Source organism: Elaeis guineensis, chromosome 6 (assembly GCF_000442705.2).
Source record: "Elaeis guineensis isolate ETL-2024a chromosome 6, EG11, whole genome shotgun sequence".
NCBI lineage: Eukaryota > Viridiplantae > Streptophyta > Magnoliopsida > Arecales > Arecaceae > Elaeis > Elaeis guineensis.
In genome coordinates, this window is record NC_025998.2 from 98,014,909 (window position 1) to 98,034,840 (window position 19,932).

At 47.7% G+C, this 19,932-nt stretch overlaps 1 protein-coding gene across 6 annotated transcripts in view; it reads right to left on the reverse strand.

Annotated features, from left to right (window-relative positions):
• LOC105035219 (probable polyribonucleotide nucleotidyltransferase 1, chloroplastic) overlaps positions 1–19,932 on the reverse strand; it is a 180,824-nt gene that overhangs the window by 107,279 nt on the left and 53,613 nt on the right. Inside the window, exons 6-7 of one of the 6 annotated variants that reach the window (XM_019847267.3) lie at positions 10,083–10,147; positions 9,783–9,939 (exon numbers count right to left, since the gene is read on the reverse strand). The exons of the other annotated variants lie outside the window; for them this stretch is intronic. Coding sequence (XP_019702826.1) covers positions 9,783–9,939; positions 10,083–10,147 — 222 coding nt within the window. The remainder of the gene's footprint in view (positions 1–9,782; positions 9,940–10,082; positions 10,148–19,932) is intronic. 6 annotated transcript variants of the gene reach the window in all.

Genomic DNA, 19,932 nt, shown 5'->3' on the forward strand with positions numbered 1-19,932 from the left:
AGCCGGGCTTCGTCCTCGACTCCAACGGCTGCAGACAGACTTCGTCCGGACTCCTACGGGAGCCGGACTCCGCCACAACTTCAACCGCAAGTAGACTCCGCCCGGACTCCTACGGGAGCCGGGCTCCGTCCTCAACATCAGCTGCCGGTAAGCCTTGTCCGGACTCCTACGGGAGCTGGACTTCGCCTTTAACTTTAACTGCAAGTAGACTTCGTCCGGACTCCTACGGAAGCCAGACTCCGTCTTCTATTCTGACTGCGGGAAGACCTCGCCCAAACTCCTACGGATACCGGACCTCGCTACCGACTCCAACCGAACTTCGACCGACAAGTCTGGACCCCCTGGCAGGCCACAGTAACAGACAACACTGCTCCACTCCCTGCGGCGGACCCTACGCAGCTCCATTACTCCCTGACAGGCCGTATTAACGGCCACGATTCTGCTCCACTCCCTGCGGCGGATCCTGTGCGATCCCACCACTCCATGACGAGTCACGACAGCGAACACCGCTCCACTCCCCATAACTGACTCCACGTGGCACACCCCGGGATAGCCACGGTCCACTCCACTACTCTTCGCAGCAAACTCCGCCTGACCCTGGGCAGCCCACTGCCAGACGGTTACAGATGTCGCTATCAGGCTACGCCCCCTCCGCCTATAAAAGAGGACCCCAGATACGTTATTCTATAAGCTTTCATCTTTCATCTAAAAACTCTGCTAAATTCTCCGTTCGAGCACTCCATTCTTGTTGAGGCAGAGAACTGACTTGAGCGTCGGAGGGTCTTGCTGGAGCAACCCCACCTCCGGTTTAGACTTCCTTTGCAGGTCCCGGCGGCGACCGCGACTTCTTCGACTCCAGCTTCTCCGGCGCAAGCGGATTTTTGCACCAACAGGATTGGCGCTAGAGAAGAGCCGTGTGTCTTCGCAGTACCCTTGTTCTTAAAGGAGCACTCAACGGATCCACCTCCGGTCATCTTATCCGGCACCCACTCCTCCTTTACTCATCTGATGCCTTCTCGCGAGGCCTTCGCACAACTACCTCCGGCTATGGTCGCCGACAAGGAGTGGCCGGACGATCGGCCTCTATCGGATTCCGTCAACACCATTTCAGGGGGATCCCAGCGGGAGGCAACCAACATACCAGCTGTATCCCCAAGCGGCAAAAAGTTGAAGAACCCATAACCTTTACCGAAGAAGACACCTAGGGAGTCCAATTCCCTCATAACGACGCGGTCGTAGTTTCCTTGAATATAGCAAATTACGACGTCCGTCGCATTCTTGTCGACAACGGAAGTTCGGCCGACATCTTGTTCTACGACGCCTTTTCAAGAATGTCCGCTCTTGACGGTCATCTGAAGCCGATTTGCTCCCCCCTGGTAGGGTTTACCGGTGACGCCGTTCCGACGGAAGGAATGATAGCTTTGACTGTGGCCGTGGGTCAATATCCAAAGCAATCCAGGGCTCTGGTGGAATTTCTTGGTGGTGAAGGCGCCATCCGCCTACATTGCAATCCTTGGCCGACCCGGCCTCAATGCCCTCCGAGCTGTCGTTTCGACCTACCATTTGAAGTTGAAGTTCCCCACCAACCAGGGGATCGGAGAGGTCCGGGAAGACCAGGCCCTGGCCAGACACTGCTACAACATCGCCTTGCAAAGAAGCGATCAAGCTGACCCCTGTCCCGTCGATGGACTCGATGCTCGCGATGACCTCACCGAAGAAAGGGGCGGCCCAATCGAAGATCTGGTACCAATCCCTTTGAATGATGGGAACGTGGAGCATGTGGCGTTGATTGGCTCCAACCTGGGGGAGGAGGTGCGGATGCGTCTTATTGATTTCCTCCGAAGGAATGCGGACGTTTTCGCTTGGGTTCCAGCAGACATGCCGGAGATTGACACGGAAGTCATGGAGCATCATCTGGCAGTCGATCCGAAGCATCGACCGACAAAAGAAAAAATCCGGAGTCATGCCCCGGAGAGGCAGAAGGCGATAGCCGAGGAAGTGGATAAGCTTCTCAAGGCCGGATTCATTAAGGAAGTCAATTATCCTGATTGGATTTCCAATGTTGTTCTGGTCAAAAAAGCAAACGGCAAGTGGAGGATGTGCATAGACTTCAAAAAGCTGAATAAGGCTTGTCCAAAGGACAGCTACCCCCTCCCCAGAATCGACCAACTGGTGGACGCGACCTCAGGCCATGAGCTCCTCACCTTTATGGACGCGTTCTCCGGCTATAATCAAATTAGAATGGCGTCTGAAGATGAAGAAAAGACAGCTTTCATCACTAATCGCGGCCTTTACTGTTACAGGGTCATGCCTTTCGGCCTCAAGAATGCGGGCGCAACCTACCAACGGTTGGTGAACAAAATCTTCAAAGAGCAGATCGGCCGAAACATGGAGGTCTACGTGGACGATATGCTCGTAAAAAGCAAGTCTTCCAGGAATCATGTCGCCGACCTCGAGGAGACCTTTGACGCCCTTCGAAAGTATAGAATGAAGCTGAACCCAACTAAATGCGCTTTCGGAGTAACCTCAGGAAAGTTCCTGGGCTTCATGGTATCAGGGCACGAGATTGAGGCCAATCCAGAGAAAATTCGCGCCATCCAGGAGATGACCGCACCAAAGTCGATCAAAGAGGTTCAGCGCCTCACAGGGAGGATAGCGGCTCTTAATCGCTTCGTCGCAAGGTCGGCCGAACGGTGCTTGCCCTTCTTTCAAACCCTCAAGCAGCCGAAAAACTTCTGTTGGACCTCTGAGTGCCAACAGACGTTCGAGGAGTTAAGAAGCTACCTTAGCTCACCCCCGCTGTTGGCAAAGCCTGAACCTGGGGAGAAACTATTTTTGTACCTAGCGGTCTCTCCCATGGCCCTCGCGGCCGTCCTTGTCAAAGAAGAAGCGAAAGTCCAGCGACCAGTCTACTACATTAGCCGCGCGCTGAGGGACGCCGAGACCAGGTACACCAAATTAGAAAAACTGACCTGTGCCTTGTTAATTGCAGCTCGGAGGCTCCGACCCTACTTTCAAGGACACATAGTAACGCTACTCACCGATCAACCGATCAAGGCGGTTTTGCACCGGGCAGATACCTCCGGGAGGATGGCGAAATGGGCGATCGAGCTCACGGAATTCGACATCAATTATCGACCCAGGCCAGCAGTGAAGGCCCAAATACTGGCAGATTTCATAGTAGAGTACACCATCCCAGAGGAGGCTGAACTTGAACAAAGCAAAGGTGACGACCTGAAGTCCCAACCGAACTCCCCCAACGAAGAGGCTAATCCCTCCGATCGCTTTTGGACCCTCTATGTGGACGGATCTTCCAACATGTCGGGAGCAGGCGCAGGCCTGATTTTGGTCAGTCCAGAGGGGGTCATCGCGGAGTACGCCCTGCGTTTCGAGTTTCCCGCAACAAACAATGGAGCGGAATATGAAGCTCTGATCGCAGGGCTAAGGATCGCCAAAGAACTGGGAATAGGTCAACTCCGGGTACACAGTGACTCTCAACTGGTGGTGGGGCAAGTCAGCGGGAGGTATGAAGCGCGGGAGGACAGTATGGCCAAATATCTTGAGAAAGTAAAGGAGCTTACCTCCGCCTTTAGCAGCTTTGACATTAGGCAGATTCCAAGGTTGGAAAATACTAGAGCCAACCTTCTCTCCAAGCTGGCAACGTTGGCTCCGTCCGGGTTGCCCAAAGGCGTTCTTTTTGAAGTTCTGAAGCACCCGAGTACAGAAGAATCCGGCCCATAATGGAGATCGACCACGAGCCCAGCTGGGTCGACCCGCTGATAACCTATCTCAGAGATGAAGTCCTCCCCCAGGACGCGAAGGAGGCTCGGAAGCTCCGAAATCAAGCCTCCCGGTACATCCTTTATGAGGGCAAATTGTACAAAAGATCATACTCTTTACCCCTCTTAAAATGTCTCCGGCCCTCGGAAGCTGACTACGCCTTGTGGGAAGTACACGAAGGAATTTGCGGAAACCATTTGGGAGCTAGATCTTCATCCCACAAGTTGCTCCGCCAAGGATATTACTGGCCAACGATGCATCATGATTCGATTGAATATGTCAAAAAGTGTGATCGATGCCAGAGATACGCCAACGTTCAGAGACAGCCCGCCATCGAGCTCACACCCTTGAGCGCCCCATGGCCTTTTGCACAATGGGAGGAGAGGCCCTACAACGCCCATATGTGCCCCCGCAGCCCTGTTAGGGACAGGAGGAGAACCTCGCCCTAACTTGAGCAAAGTCGAAGGCCCGGTTCCATTTAGACCGGATGGGGGGAGAGGCCCTACAACGCCCATATGAGCCCCCACAGCCCTGTTAGGGACAGGAGGAGAACCTCGCCCTAACTTGAGCAAAGTCGAAAGCCCGGTTCCATTTAGACCGGATGGGGGGAGAGGCCCTACAACGCCCATATGTGCCCCCACAGCCCTGTTAGGGACAGGAGGAGAACCTCGCCCTAACTTGAGCAAAGTCGAAGGCCCGGTTCCATTTAGACCGGATGGGGGGAGAGGTCTTACAACGCCCATATGAGCCTCCACAGCCCTGTTAGGGACAGGAGGAGAACCTCGCCCTAACTTGAGCAAAGTCGAAGGCCCGGTTCCATTTAGACCGGATGGGGGGAGAGGCCTTACAACGCCCATATGAGTCCCCACAGCCCTGTTAGGGACAGGAGGAGAACCTCGCCCTAACTTGAGCAAAGTCGAAGGCCCGGTTCCATTTAGACCGAATGGGGAGAGTGTTGGGTACAAAATACCCACGGTCGAAGTTCTCAACAGGATTAGCCCTTGCGGACTCCGCCCGGACTCCCACGGGAGACGAGCTCCGTCACCAACTTCAACTGCCGGTAAGATCCGCCCTAACTCCCACGGGAGCCGGACTTCGCACCTAACTTCAATTGCAGGAGGAGGACTCAGCCCGGACCCCTACAGGAGCCGGGCTACGTCGCCAACTTCAACTGAAGAAGGACTCCGCCCGAACTCCCACGGGAGATGGGCTCCGCCTACGACTCCGACCCCAAGGGGGACTTCGCCCGGACTCCTACGGGAGCCGGGCTTCGTCGCCAACGTCAACCGCCGGTAAGATTCGTCCGGACTCCTACGGGAGCCGGACTCCGCCGACAACTTCAACTGCAAGTAGACTCTGCCCGAACTCCTACGGGAGCCAGGCTCCGTCCTCAACATCAACTGCCGGTAAGCCTTGTCCGGACTCCTACGGGAGCCGGACTTTGCCTTTAACTTTAATTGCAGGAGGACTCCGCCCGGACTCCTACGGGAGTCGGGCTTCATCCTCGACTCCAACGGCTGCAGACAGACTTCGTCCGGACTCCTACGGGAGCCGGACTCCGCCGACAACTTCAACTGCAAGTAGACTCCGCCCGAACTCCTACGGGAGCCGGGCTCCGTCCTCAACATCAACTGCCGGTAAGCCTTGTCCGGACTCCTACGGGAGCCGGACTTCGCCTTTAACTTTGATTGCAGAAAGACTCCGCCCGGACTCCTACGGGAGCCGGGCTTCATCCTCGACTCCAACTGCTGCAGACAGACTTCGTCCGGACTCCTACGGGAGCCGGACTCCGCCGACAACTTCAACCGCAAGTAGACTCCGCCCGAACTCCTACGGGAGCCGGGCTCCGTCCTCAACATCAACTGCCGGTAAGCCTTGTCCGGACTCCTACGAGAGCCGGACTTCGCCTTTAACTTTGATTGCAGAAAGACTCCGCCCGGACTCCTACGGGAGCCGGGCTTCATCCTCGACTCCAACGGCTGCAGACAGACTTCGTCCGGACTCCTACGGAAGCCGGACTCCGCCGACAACTTCAACCGCAAGTAGACTCCGTCCGAACTCCTACGGGAGCCGGGCTCCGTCCTCAACATCAACTGCCGGTAAGCCTTGTCCGGACTCCTACGGAAGCCGGACTTCGCCTTTAACTTTGATTGCAAAAAGACTCCGCCCGGGCTCCTACGGGAGCCGGGCTTCATCCTCGACTCCAACGGCTGCAGACAGACTTCGTCCAGACTCCTACGGGAGCCGGACTCCGCCGACAACTTCAACCGCAAGTAGACTCCGTCCGAACTCCTACGGGAGTCGGGCTCCGTCCTCAACATCAACTGCCGGTAAGCCTTGTCCGGACTCCTACGGGAGCCGGACTTCGCCTTTAACTTTAATTGCAGGAGGACTCTGCCCGGACTCCTACGGAAGCCGGGCTTCATCCTCGACTCCAACGGCTGCAGACAGACTTCGTCCGGACTCTTACGGGAGCCGGACTCCGCCGACAACTTCAACCGCAAGTAGACTCCGCCCGAACTCCTACGGGAGCCGGGCTCCGTCCTCAACATCAACTGCCGGTAAGCCTTGTCCGGACTCCTACGGGAGCCGGACTTCGCCTTTAACTTTGATTGCAGAAAGACTCCGCCCGGACTCCTACGGGAGCCAGGCTTCATCCTCGACTCCAACGGCTGCAGACAGACTTCGCCCGGACTCCTACGGGAGCCGGACTCCGCCGACAACTTCAACCGCAAATAGACTCCGCCTGGACTCTTACGGGAGCCGGACTTCGCACCTGATTTTGATTGCAAAGAATTCCGCCCGGACTCCTACGGGAGCCGGGCTCCGCCCGTGACTCCAATCACAGGAGGGTTCCGTCCGGACTCCCATGGGAGCCGAACTTCGCCTTGACTTCAGCGGAGAAAAACTCCGAGCGAAAAGGAAAAAGGAAGGCAACGGACTATGACAGCCACGATTGGAAAACGGACAGCGATCGAGGTACAGAAAACTCTGTCACCGCAAGGACTGGGGCTCCCATCGGGAGTCCCAGCTTTTGAGGAAGTGGCTGAGTAGCTAGGCTCTCAGACGGAAGAAAGGTGCCGTCCTCTCGGCAGGATGGAGCCCCGAAGGAAGAGCAGGGGGTTTAAATAGCCAACGGATCTTAGCGCAGTTATGGCGGCGGGCGTCCCTAGGCCAACTGGTGCGTGCCACGTGTCCCGCGTGTCCCACTCGCCGCTATCGAGGAATTGACTGTTCGCAAATTTCCGTAACGCGACGCTTGGGATCACGTTTCGACGGGAGTTCCGAAAAGACTCTTCAGGTCGCCCTAACCGGAAAAAGGGCTCTGACGTGCGCACATTAAATGCCAACATATCCGAGGGCGGTTATGCGCAGGATTCGAGGGGATAACTTCGGTCATCTCTCTGTACTTCCTTCATTCGAACTTCAAACTCGGAAGTAGGGGGACTAGTGTTGGGTACAAAATACCCACGACCGAAGTTCTCAGCAGGATTAGCCCTTGCGAGCCCCGCCCGGTCTCCTACGGGAGCCGGGCTTCGTCGCCAACGTCAACCGCCGGTAAGGTCCGTCCGGACTCCTACGGGAGCCGGACTCCGCCAACAACTTCAACCGCAAGTAGACTCCGCCCGGACTCCTACGGGAGCCGGGCTCCGTCCTCAACTTCAACTGCCGGTAAGATCCGCCCGAACTCCCACGAGAGATGGGCTCTATCCACGGCTCCAACCTCAAGAGGGACTTCGCCCGGACTCCTACGGGAGCCGGGCTTCGTCGCCAACGTCAACCGCCGGTAAGGTCCGTCCGGACTCCTACGGGAGCCGGACTCCGCCAACAACTTCAACCGCAAGTAGACTCCGCCCGGACTCCTACGGGAGCCGGGCTCCGTCCTCAACATCAGCTGCCGGTAAGCCTTGTCCGGACTCCTACGGGAGCCGGACTTCGCCTTCAACTTTAATTGCAGGAAGACTCCGCCCGGACTTCTACGGGAGCCGGGCTTCGTCCTCGACTCCAACGGCTGCAGACAGACTTCATCCGGACTCCTACGGGAGCCGGACTCCGCCAACAACTTCAACCGCAAGTAGACTCCGCCCGGACTCCTACGGGAGCCGGGCTCCGTCCTCAACATCAGCTGCCGGTAAGCCTTGTCCGGACTCCTACGGGAGCCGGACTTCGCCTTTAACTTTAATTGCAGGAAGACTCCGCCCGGACTTCTACGGGAGCCGGGCTTCGTCTTCGACTCCAACGGCTGCAGACAGACTTCGTCCGGACTCCGCCAACAACCTCAACCGCAAGTAGACTCCGCCCGGACTCCTACAGGAGCCGGGCTCTGTCCTCAACATCAGCTGCCGGTAAGCCTTGTCCGGACTCCTACGGGAGCCGGACTTCGCCTTTAACTTTAATTGCAGGAAGACTCCGCCCGGACTTCTACGGGAGCCGGACTTCGTCCTTGACTCCAACGGCTGCAGACAGACTTCGTCCGGACTCCGCCAACAACTTCAACCGCAAGTAGACTCCGCCCGGACTCCTACGGGAGCCGGGCTCCGTCCTCAACATCAGCTGCCGGTAAGCCTTGTCCGGACTCCTACGGGAGCCGGACTTCGCCTTTAACTTTAACTGCAAGTAGACTTCGTCCGGACTCCTACGGAAGCCAGACTCCGTCTTCTATTCCGACTGCGGGAAGACCTCGCCCAAACTCCTACGGATACCAGACCTCGCTACCGACTCCAACCGAACTTCGACCGACAAGTCTGGACCCCCTGGCAGGCCACAGTAACGGACAACACTGCTCCACTCCCTGCGGCGGACCCTACGCAGCTCCATTACTCCCTGACAGGCCGTATTAATGGCCACGATTCTGCTCCACTCCCTGCGGCGGATCCTGTGCGATCCCACCACTCCATGACGAGTCACGACAGCGAACGCCGCTCCACTCCCCGTAACTGACTCCACGTGGCACACCCCGGTGATAGCCACGGGTCCACTCCACTACTCTTCGCAGCAAACTCCGCCTGACCCTGGGCAGCCCACTGCCAGACGGTTACAGATGTCGCTATCAGGCTACTGCCCCCTCCGCCTATAAAAGGGGATCCCAGATACGTTATTCTATAAGCTTTCATCTTTCATCTAAAAACTCTGCTAAATTCTCCGTTCGAGCACTCCATTCTTGTTGAGGCAGAGAACTGACTTGAGCGTCGGAGGGTCTTGCCGGAGCAACCCCACCTCCGATTTAGACTTCCTTTGCAGGTCCCGACGGCGACCGCGACTTTCTCGACTCCAGCTTCTCCGGCGCGAGCGGATTTTTGCACCAACAGATATCATTTTAATTCCTAGCCATGTATCTGACATAACTTCAAAGAAAAAAGTTCAATATGGACAGTTTGCAGCCATTGTTTAAATTATCATACAGAACCAGTTAATGCTATACAGCACCCACCATGCCAACAAGCTATCAATGCAGTATAGGGCCAAGTCCCGATACTTGTCAATCTGTCCCTATCGTTGACCGTCCAGTGCTCACCAATTTATGCAGGCAGAGGCAGCAAGAATCACTTTTGTTTCACACAACCCCAAGCATGTGACCAGCAGAGTTTGACACAACACAGTAAGGTACAACCCATATACCATACCAACCAGTGACCGGCGTAGGCACAGCCTCTGGTACCATTCTCATTGTTGACATGATATTGACAGAATACAATATGGTATGATCCACATACGGTAACAACCAGTGATAGCAAAACCATGGCCTGCTGTACTCTAATTCTCATTTTTGACATGTTTGCTAGTATTGATATGAGTGTCCTTTCTAGATAATTATATAGAATTCAAATTGTTATAGAAGATTCTTCAGATATCCTGTCATCAAAAAAAAAAAGATGCCTACAAATGTTCCTCCAAAAAATGTAACAAATGGCTCCATTTTCAGTATCAGACTCATATAATTTGCGGTAAAGACATCAGAAATGATGTAATTTCAGTCAATTAAAGAGGAACCAAGAGTAGACCTCTATCATCAATATAGCATTATCAGTCCCTGCCAATATCAAGTCCAACTCTGACTCCTCCATCTCTTTGGTAGTTGGATTGACAATGAACTGATCACCAACAAGGCCAATTCTAACTCCAGCAACTATTTTGGTATTTGGCACTTCTGAAAGAGCTCTGAATTTAAGCAACAATTAAGCATAAAGATATATGAAAGAAATAATATCACCATTCACCAGAGTTGAAAATGCAGGGTAAAAGCATAAAACTATCTAGAACAACATAAATTATAGGATATAGAAGCTTTTAAGTAAACTTACACTGCTATGCCTGCTGCTGTGACAGCTAGGCAATCAGGGGAATGAATACCGTCATAGCTAAAAACCTACAGGCATCCAACAAGGATTTTTCAACTGACGATGCAACTGTAAACCAGGTTTTGAGAATCAATGCAGAAGAAGAACCAAGAGAAACAATGAACATGAAATGATAATATGTGGCAAGTTACTGATCTAGTCACAAATATGTGAAGCTTGCTAAATATGAGAACAAGCAACATGCTAAAACTGGGAAGGTAAATCATCAAGAAATTAAAAGAAATTATCATCCTGTAGGTTCAAATAAGAGCAAAATTTCAGAGTTCTAATTATATCAATTTTTTCTCTTCTACTTCCATATAAAAAATATATAGACATGCAGTCTTTACACAGCAGGAATTTTCTACTAGGGCAGCACACTTGCTTCCAAATTTCTTGTCACAGTTAGACACAAAGTTCAGTACCCAAGCTTGGATCGGTCGGATGGCAATACGGTTCGGTACATCCCTATGTCAATTTGTACTTGGCCAAAACCGGCATAGAGAGAGCGCAGAGGGAGAACAGAAGAGGAAGAGAGAGAGGGGGAGAGAGAGGGCTCCAAAGATTGCCAGAGGCAGCCGATCTCACTGCACCTCTTCTTTCCTCCCTCCACTCTCCTCCGGCTTCCACTGAGCTCGATTGCCATGCAGCGAGCTCAACTACCCTTTAACAGCCTCCAGAGACCCTCTCTGCCTCTCCTTCCCTCCCCCCTCTCTCTCTTCCTCTCTTTCCTCCCCCCTCTCCCCCTCATCGGTTTCTTGTTTCCAATGCTCGAACCATCTCAATCAGCCGCCGATACAGAACCAGACGACTCGAGGTGGTTCGACGAACATGATTAGACAAAAAAGTGAAACTTTCTTCCTTATTTATTGTCTTAGTTAGACACTCCCAACCATAGTTTTCAAAACCGTTCCGAATCGGACGGTTTAGGACATGCCGAACCAGACCAATGAAGATCAGGATGGTTCCAACTTGGAAAGCGCACATGCCGACGCTGGGGGAGAAAGAGGGAAAGAGAGGAAGATAGAGAGAGAGAGGGTGAGAGGCCATGATGCCGTCAGAGGCCGTCAGTGGCCCGCTGTGGCCGCCGGAGGGCGGCGGAAGCCTCTACGGCTCGATTCGCCTGTTAGGACTTTTAAACAAGGAAAAGAGAGAGAGAGGAGCGACATATTGGAGGGAGGCGCAGTTGGCGGAGGGCCCGCCGAAGCTTGTTGGATGATCACCATGGCCACCAACCGACGGAAACCGCACAGACGGATCCGCAGCTGCAGAACAGGAGCGGTGGCCCCTGTTCCTTCATCGTATTTTTTTAAAAATACGATGAATAGTGAAGTCGGCAAACCCATTGCCAGCTTCATTTTTTTGAATTTTTTTTAAAAAAAGCAAAAACAATGAAGTCAACAAACCAATTGTCGATTTCATGTTTTTTCGACTTTTTTAAAAAAAGCCTCGTGAAACTAGGGCATCGCCCCTATTTCACGCCCGCGATGCCGCATGCATGGACTGCGCCATCCGACGGCCATGGCAGCCAGCCGGAGGCCATCCGATGGCCCCTTCAACTCCTTCCCCTCCATCCTTTTCTTTCTCCCCCCTCTCTCTCTATTTCTCTCTCTCTTTCTCTCTTTTCCTCCTCCCGATTCACTTCCTTTCTCTATGTCAGTTCGTGTCGGTCTAGTCCGATATGGATCCATATCGATCCATACCACCGATCAGCCGGTACGGGCTCTGGTACCGAGTCCGCAAACATTGCCCCCAACCAAGATTTGAAATCCTATCAAAACAAGATAGTACCACCAATATCGTATCATTTTGGCCAAAAAACGACATAGAGACTAATCCTGGGTCACCAAAACAACCAAAATGGGTTGTCCTGACCAAAATGAGATAAAAACCTATCTATAGACTATATCAATCGATATTAATTCTAACTCGGCCAGTACAACGCACAAATCATGTATCTCGATGAAAATGAGGTTGCTGCCGGCCAATACCAAGATCGGTTCGATCGATACACATGTTGTCTCAAACAGGGCCATGATTTTAGAAAAGGGAAAAAAAATAAGGGAGAACAACATGGCCATGTAGAGTGTCCTTCCAACCTTTTAGATCTTCATATGAGCCTTTTGGCTATTGACCTGAAGTGAGAGGAAGGGAGAGAGAGAGGGGAACTAAGAGAAGCGGACTAGAGGGTAAGGCGAACTATTAAAAGCAGCATGTGCACTGAAGCAACCGGATCCAATGAGACTCTCCCCCTTCTTTGATGGCAAAATATTAGGAAAAGTGAGAAAATTAAAGAAATTCAGGCCAAATTTTTTGTTTGACATGTATAGGTATATTGTAGTGTTGATGCACCTTACAACATATTGATTTTTTTTAGTATATATTTTATTTTCTAACGTATTGTTATTTTTGGGTTAGAATGTTGATAACAAATAAAACTAAGTGACTTTAAGGATGAAAACTGTAGCATGTGTGCATCTATAACGTGTGCCTACTACAATTTTTTGGCTTGAATCAGACGATCTAGTGGCTTGAATCACTAAAATGCAAAAGCAAGGTCCTAGTATTGAGCCTCTTAGGCCATATTAGATATAGGGGTCATATCTGAGGAATGCAGTTGAGGGTCTAAAATAGTGGATCAACTCATATAACCCTTGGGTTATATGGTTTGACCTTAATATGTGATAGTTGGTCCGAGTTGATAAAAGGAGCACCATCAACTTCCTAATATATTATAACTGGTTGACTTTCTTCCACAAATCCAATGATGCATTTGATAGGGTCCACAATGCTGATTACTGAAGGATATCGCACATCCGGAATCATGCATGTAGAAATCAGAGCATGCAGATTTTTAATTTTTAAAGATCTGAATGCAGCGGAATAAAATCTGATATAGATTAAACAATTTAATCTATCTAACATGCATAAAGTAGATCTAATCTACATGCAAGAGGATCGATCACATGCTTTTAAGATACTGAAATTTAAATCAGATTTAAATAAAGAACAAAAATCCGAGATCAGATCTCAATATCTTTACGTGGGTCGATGATCTCCATTGTCGATGATCGTGCTAATCCAATGAGGTCCTCATCGAGCCGCACATGCATACGGCCTCTACGGATATCCACACGAAACCCTCAATCTAATTAGAGGCTCCTGACTTCACTGGGGTGCTAACTCCCTTGCAGAGTCGTCTCCTGGTTGATCTGAATCCTTTCCTAGATCTTTTAGACTCTCAAGAGATGAGAAGGAATATAGAAGGAAGAAGAAGAGATGAGGACCCTTCTCTTATTTTTTCTCCCTTCTTAAAACCCTAAGGCCCAAAGTAAAACCCCTAGGAAGACCTCACGCCCCTCAAGAGAAAAGCCCACGCCCCATCCAGATTTTCTACGATAAAGTCTGGTTTCTCTCTGATTTTCACGGTGATTTTCAGATCCTTTTTCACACCCAAAAATGAACCTCTTAAGTAGGCGCACAAGAGAGCTTAAGATAAGCTTGAAACCTTATCTTGAGAGGGCTTGGAGGGGGCGTCCCACTCTTGGACGCCTTCCCTCCTTTGCGTGAGACTTCTTCACGCAAAATAACCAAAAAGATGGGCCGAAGGGCTTCACAAAACCCACGGTGAAATCTGATATCTCTCGGCGATATTCCCTTCTTAACGCACAAAATAGAATTCCATTTATGGTCAGCGTCCAAGGGGATTTGGGTGAAATCAAATCTCATCTTGATAAGGAAGTTTAAATCAAATTTAAACCTTCCTTATCTTTATCCAAGAGAGAGATTGGCGTGGATTGGGGGCGCGCGGGAAGGGTTTTCAGCGTGAGCTTTCTCACACATAATAGATGGGCGGCCTTCTTTTGGCGTGGGGTTAGTTGGCGCTCGGAAGAGTCCCAATCAATTGGGACTCCTCTTGGTGCTTTAATTAAACTTAACCAAATCAGATTTGGTTGCACCCAGGAAGAATAGGAAACCTAATCTAATTAGGAGCTCAATATCCTTCATAAAATCCAAATCCAAATCCAATTAGGATTTAATTGAACCTAATTTCTGATCAAATCAAAAATTGATCTTCCTTGTAATTGGATTATCTCATAACTCAATTAGGCTTGATCTAATTAAACCCAAATCAAGTCGAATCGAATCCAATTCAATTAGACTTGATCCGAACCCCATTGCTCAATTAAATTGAACTACTTAGCAATCCAATTGCTAATTAATCTTCCTACAACTCACTAACTCTTAGTGAATTGCTTTATTGCAACTCTTGCACTGGATTAATCATCAATCACATTGACGATTAGATCCAATAGCAATTCATAATCGCTAATCAACCACCTGATCGGACAAAAACCTCTTTTGCGTGTGATTTCATAGGTTCTATTCTGTTTGATAGTGAGATAAACTGTGATCCCCATCACAATGGGTTGGAATCAAGATTTACCGTACTAGGCCGAACCGCCTGGTATGAGGCGTACCGAGCCGGATCGATCCCTTACCGATCCGGTTTGGGCCTATTTTTCAGAAAACGACCCCGAACCGCCCGATTCGGTGCGGTTCGGGCCCATATCGCCCGAAATCGGGTAGTATAGCTCGATTCATCACTGGTTTAGGATGAACCGAACCGTACCGCCAGGAGGACCATTTCACATGGGGGAGGGGGGAGGGGGAAGGTGAGGGCCTTTTCACATGGTTGGGGGGGAAGGGGGGAGAGAAATGGGCGTGGCCCACTTCACATGGGGGGAGGGCCTGGTGCTTATTAAAACACCAGGCCTTCGGTGTTCTCTGAGAGTTCTCAGAGAACACCCGTGGCCGTGGGCAACCTTGGTCTCAACGATTTCGTTGAGACCTCCAAAAAATTAGAAAAGATGACAAAATTCCGTAAAATTGGAGGAGTGATTTGAGAAGAGGCTGATCTTTGGCCGAAGGTAAGATAATCTGTTATTTTGTTAGTAAATTATTTTTTATTTTTATTGTTAGAAATAAGATAAAAATGAGGTAAAATGAAAATAAGAAAAAATCATGTCAAAATCTTATAATTTTGGTATGATTTAATTATATGTGATAGATCTTTGGAAGATCTACATGATGACACCAAAATTATTAATTTTTATTAATTATATATTTTTTAAATATTTTTATATATTTATTCATTTAAAAATTAATAAAAAAATAAATTTAAGAAAAAAAATCAGAGTTTGGAAATCATGTTTAGAATGATTCAAGCTACTTAAATCTAATCTCGAATTTTTTTTTGAAATATTTGAAATTAAAAAATATTTTTTTAATTATTAAATAAAAAAAATTAATTATAAAATAAAAAATGAATAAAAATAGTGTTATATTTTAGTTAATTTAAAAATATTATTTAAAGCATGTAACATGTTTATTTTGAATTTATAAGTTTTAAAATAATTATTAAAATTATTTTAAAATTATATATAATTATTTTAATTATCATTAAATTATCGTATTTTGTTATACTTGCATATATTTATAAGAAAAAAATTTAGAGCATGACGTTCGTTCACTTTAATTAATCAGCTATTTTATAATATATATTTATTTATATAAAAATTATTAAAAAATAAAAAAAATAAAAAATTTAGAGTTAGTTTTGACATTGGGAATAATATTTAGAATGATTCAAAACAATTGAAATATTTGAATCTAACTTGAGATTTTTTTGAAATTCTTTTTTATAAATATTTAAATAGTAAAAAATATTATCAAATAAAAAATATATGTAATTAGTATTATATTACAGTTAATTCGAAATAATTAGTATTTTGTTATACCTGCGGAAATGAGTAAGAAGAAAGATCCAGAACGTGACATCGGTTGGGATCATGGCGATATGCTCTCGGCTCGGTATCATTGGAGATGCAAATGGTGCAACACAGAGTTCAAGGAAGGAGGAGTGACTAGGTTGAAGCAGCACCTGACTGGAGATTATCCTGATGTGTCCATATGTCAGAAATATCCGCAAGAGGTCCGACAATTGATAAAAAAGTACTTTGCTGATTCGAAAACAACGAAAGAAAGGGCAAAACAGAAAAGGACCGAAGTAGACCGTCGAGCTGCAGAGCCACCTTCTTATCACTCTAGAGAGTCAGAGGAGGCTTTTGCTCCAGATGATGAGGCACAGATTGAGGCTGTCATTCAGGCAAGCTTGGCGGATCAGTACCGATAAGAGGAGATGGCTCGGTACAGAGAGCGATTCGGACCATCATGCTACGAATTAAGGTCTGGATCAGCGACTGATGGGAGAGAATTCAAGTTAAGGAGGACTACCTCAGTCAAAGAGCCTAGTGGTAGAGGGAGCAGATGCAGCATGTCTTCTTTGTTGGGAGCTTTTGGCAGTAGGAGAAGGTCCTCCAGAGATATTCCAGCAGGAGCCAGCATTCAAAATTTGGATCCACATGCTTTGCCCAACAAGGATTCAAAGCAGCAGAGAATTGACAATATGCTGAAAAAAGATAAGAAGGATATGTGGCGAGCTATTGGATCGTGATTTTATTTCAGTCATATTCCAGCAAATGCAACAGCCAATCCTTACTACTGATCTACTATTTCAGCCAGAGAGACTGCCGACCAGGATGTAGATCCTCCAGGACCTAAGGACATCTACGATCAGCTTTTTGACAGCAACAAGGAGGATCTGTAGAGATGAATTGCTTCTTACAAAAATACATGACCTATATACGGTCTGACAGTGATGTGTGATGGTTGGACAGGTCCTACTAGACGGAGCATCATTAATTTTTTGACATACTGTGATGGAAAAATATTTTTTCACAAATCAATTGATGCTTCAGATAAGATGCACGATGCCACATATATCCTTGATCTAATGGAGGAGGTGATTGATTCAGTGGGTGAGCAGCATGTCGTGCAGGTCATCACAGATAATGGACCACAATATAAAGCTGCCGGAGAGTTACTGATGGAGCAGCGACCGCAGATATACTGGACCCCATGTGCTGCACATTGCATTGATCTTATATTGATGGATATTGGGAAGATTCGCAGGGTGCAGCAGGTAGTGGAGATTGCCCAGACCATTACTAGATTTATCTACAACCATACATAGGTTCTTTCATTGATGCGAACGTATACTGGGGGGAAGATCTTACGATCGAGTATCACACGGTTTGCTACCAACTACATAGCACTTGATAGTCTTCTTCAGAAGAAAGCAGCCCTACGTCAGATGTTTGCCAGTGTCGAGTGGTAGAAGAGCAGATCAGTCACCGTCTATCCAGATCAGTCACCATCTCCATGACGATTAATCGATCAGAAGTATTTAGGAATTAACCACTAATGACACGTGTCTCAAATTCTCAACTCTTGAGAATACGTGTCATCATCCGTTAATTTGTCGGACGATTCATGGACACAATTTAAAACACAACATGAATAAAAAATAATCAAAATTTTATTTATTTTAAAAATTTTAATTACAAACTTATACCCCTAGAATGTGTATATATATCAACCAATCTGACTTCTAGGACATACATCTAACAATTACATCCTAAGGCTGATAAGGCAGGAGATTTAGAGGCCGATGAGGATTATGTCATTCAAGTGGTAACAAGCAATGGCAAGGAAGGATCTGATGGAAGAGATGCCATGTATTTTTTGAAAACCCTATGCGGTCCATTGTATAGATTTGATGCTGAAGACATAGGGGTCGAGCCACAAATGAAGTCAATTGTGGACATGGGACAAGCCATCTCAAAGTGTGTGTGTGTGTGTGTGTGTGTGTAAAATCATGCATGGGCATTATTACCATTACAAGACAGCATCTGGGAGAGAGGCTACGTGTGACACAATTTGCCATGAACATAGCCTTGAAGAGCCTCCTTGAAAGAAACAATGTCCCATAGCAATGTTTGCCTACTATAACTTATGAAATCCAAGCATTGTGAGTCATCTGAGAGCCAGAGAATCAAGGGTATTGTTGAGTCGGCAATTTTGGGAGAAATGTACAGCTATGATGAATGCATTAGAGCCCTTACACATGGTGCTACAAATGATTGACAGTGAGACGTGGCCACAAATGGGCTTTCTTTACCCAAAGATTCAGGAACTCAAGCATCAGCAGATTATTGATGCAATGGGTGGGAAGAGGGCTTAAACATACTTGCCAATCATAGAGGACAAATGGAATTGCAGATGGGTAGTGAGTTGCTCTAGCAAGTCAACATGAATGAATGACATATCTTCATCCATAACGTTTACTTGAATGACATTTCTTATGTCTTAATGATTGTGAACATTGTCCTTCCTTATACATAGCCTATTATTTGAATACAATGCACCAATACACCAAGAAAATAGGCCTTGACAAAGAGCTACCACGATAAGTCAAGGCAGTGGTGTGGTGGATGTCAAAGGAACTAGGCTTCAGGCATATTAGCAAGCAATGAAGTAATAAACTAAACACAAAGGTTCATCATCTCAATACCAAACCCCATACTGGTGCCCCCCCCTATTACTGTGTCGATATATGGCACGGTATGAGATGGCAAGGCATACCGAGTGTCGGTACAGTATGAAACTGCATAGTAGTTCAATATCGGTATGGTACGGTACCGACTAGTATGGCAAATCTTACCAAACACTATATTAGTTTGTCATATTTAGATGATATTAACACCAAGTCTATACTAATTGATCGAAGAAAAATATTTCACAAGATGCATAGAAGTTTCAAAGAATAGAGAGCTCTGCAATCAATTTCTAAGATGTATCCAAGTACCATTAGAAAATTGTTCTAATGAGTCATTCTTTTAGTATTCATAACGATTTAATGTCTCCAAGTGTAATGTAACCTTGAATTATGTAGATGTAGGGGATTGGTGGGCCTAATGAAGCAATAATGCACCTAATTTGAGAAAGATTGCCATCTAAATCCTTTTACAAGTCCTCATCCAATGAATGTGAGCAGAATCGGAGTATCTTTGCCCTAATCCATGGCAAGAGGCTGTACAATTATGTTCGCACACTATAACATGAGGCGAAGATAGAAGTACGTGATCACGAGAAGAACAAACAAGAAGACCTATTGATAGATTTTTGTTTGTGATATGTTTGGATGGGCTGCAAATCAGTAGACTCTAGAGGAGCCCATGCTAAATAAGCTAAGAGATCCTCCACAACCTGACAGAACCACCGCAAAATATGGACACATAAGGAAAGCAAAATAATTCACCCACCATGAGTGAGAGAGAGGAGTTCTAACCGGAGTTTGAGGACCATGATCAGCAATTCAATTGCAAAATGTTCCGGTTAGGGCAGGATACATGGGCCTTAAGGGCCAACTAGGGCAGTAAAAAAGCCAAGTCCAAGGGAAAAGTGCCAACCGTCAATCTAGTTGAGGGAGCTAATAACATACCATTTTGGGAAGTTGATAGCAAGACACCAAAGCCATCAGATCTAGGCTTGCTTAGATCATCTTGTGATACCAGCAACGATGATAATAGCAGTTCCAATGATAGTTTTAAAGGTCAGGGTGAATAGGATGGTCAAGTTAGAGGTGTAGTGATTATACTTGGAGCATCAAATCCATCCACAAACGAGGCAAAGGTCACACATGCAATGCAGGATCGTGACCACGAGGCTTGGACAAAATCCAGTCACACAGGGAGATGTTGTCCTACAAAAGGAGAGGTTCTAGAGATGGTGCAACTCTGGGCACATAGGATCAAGGTTATGGGGATAGGTACATAAAGGGATTGAAGTATAAGTCACAAGAAGCTATGTTCAAGGGTCTGAGGATTATATATACACCTAGCATATTAGA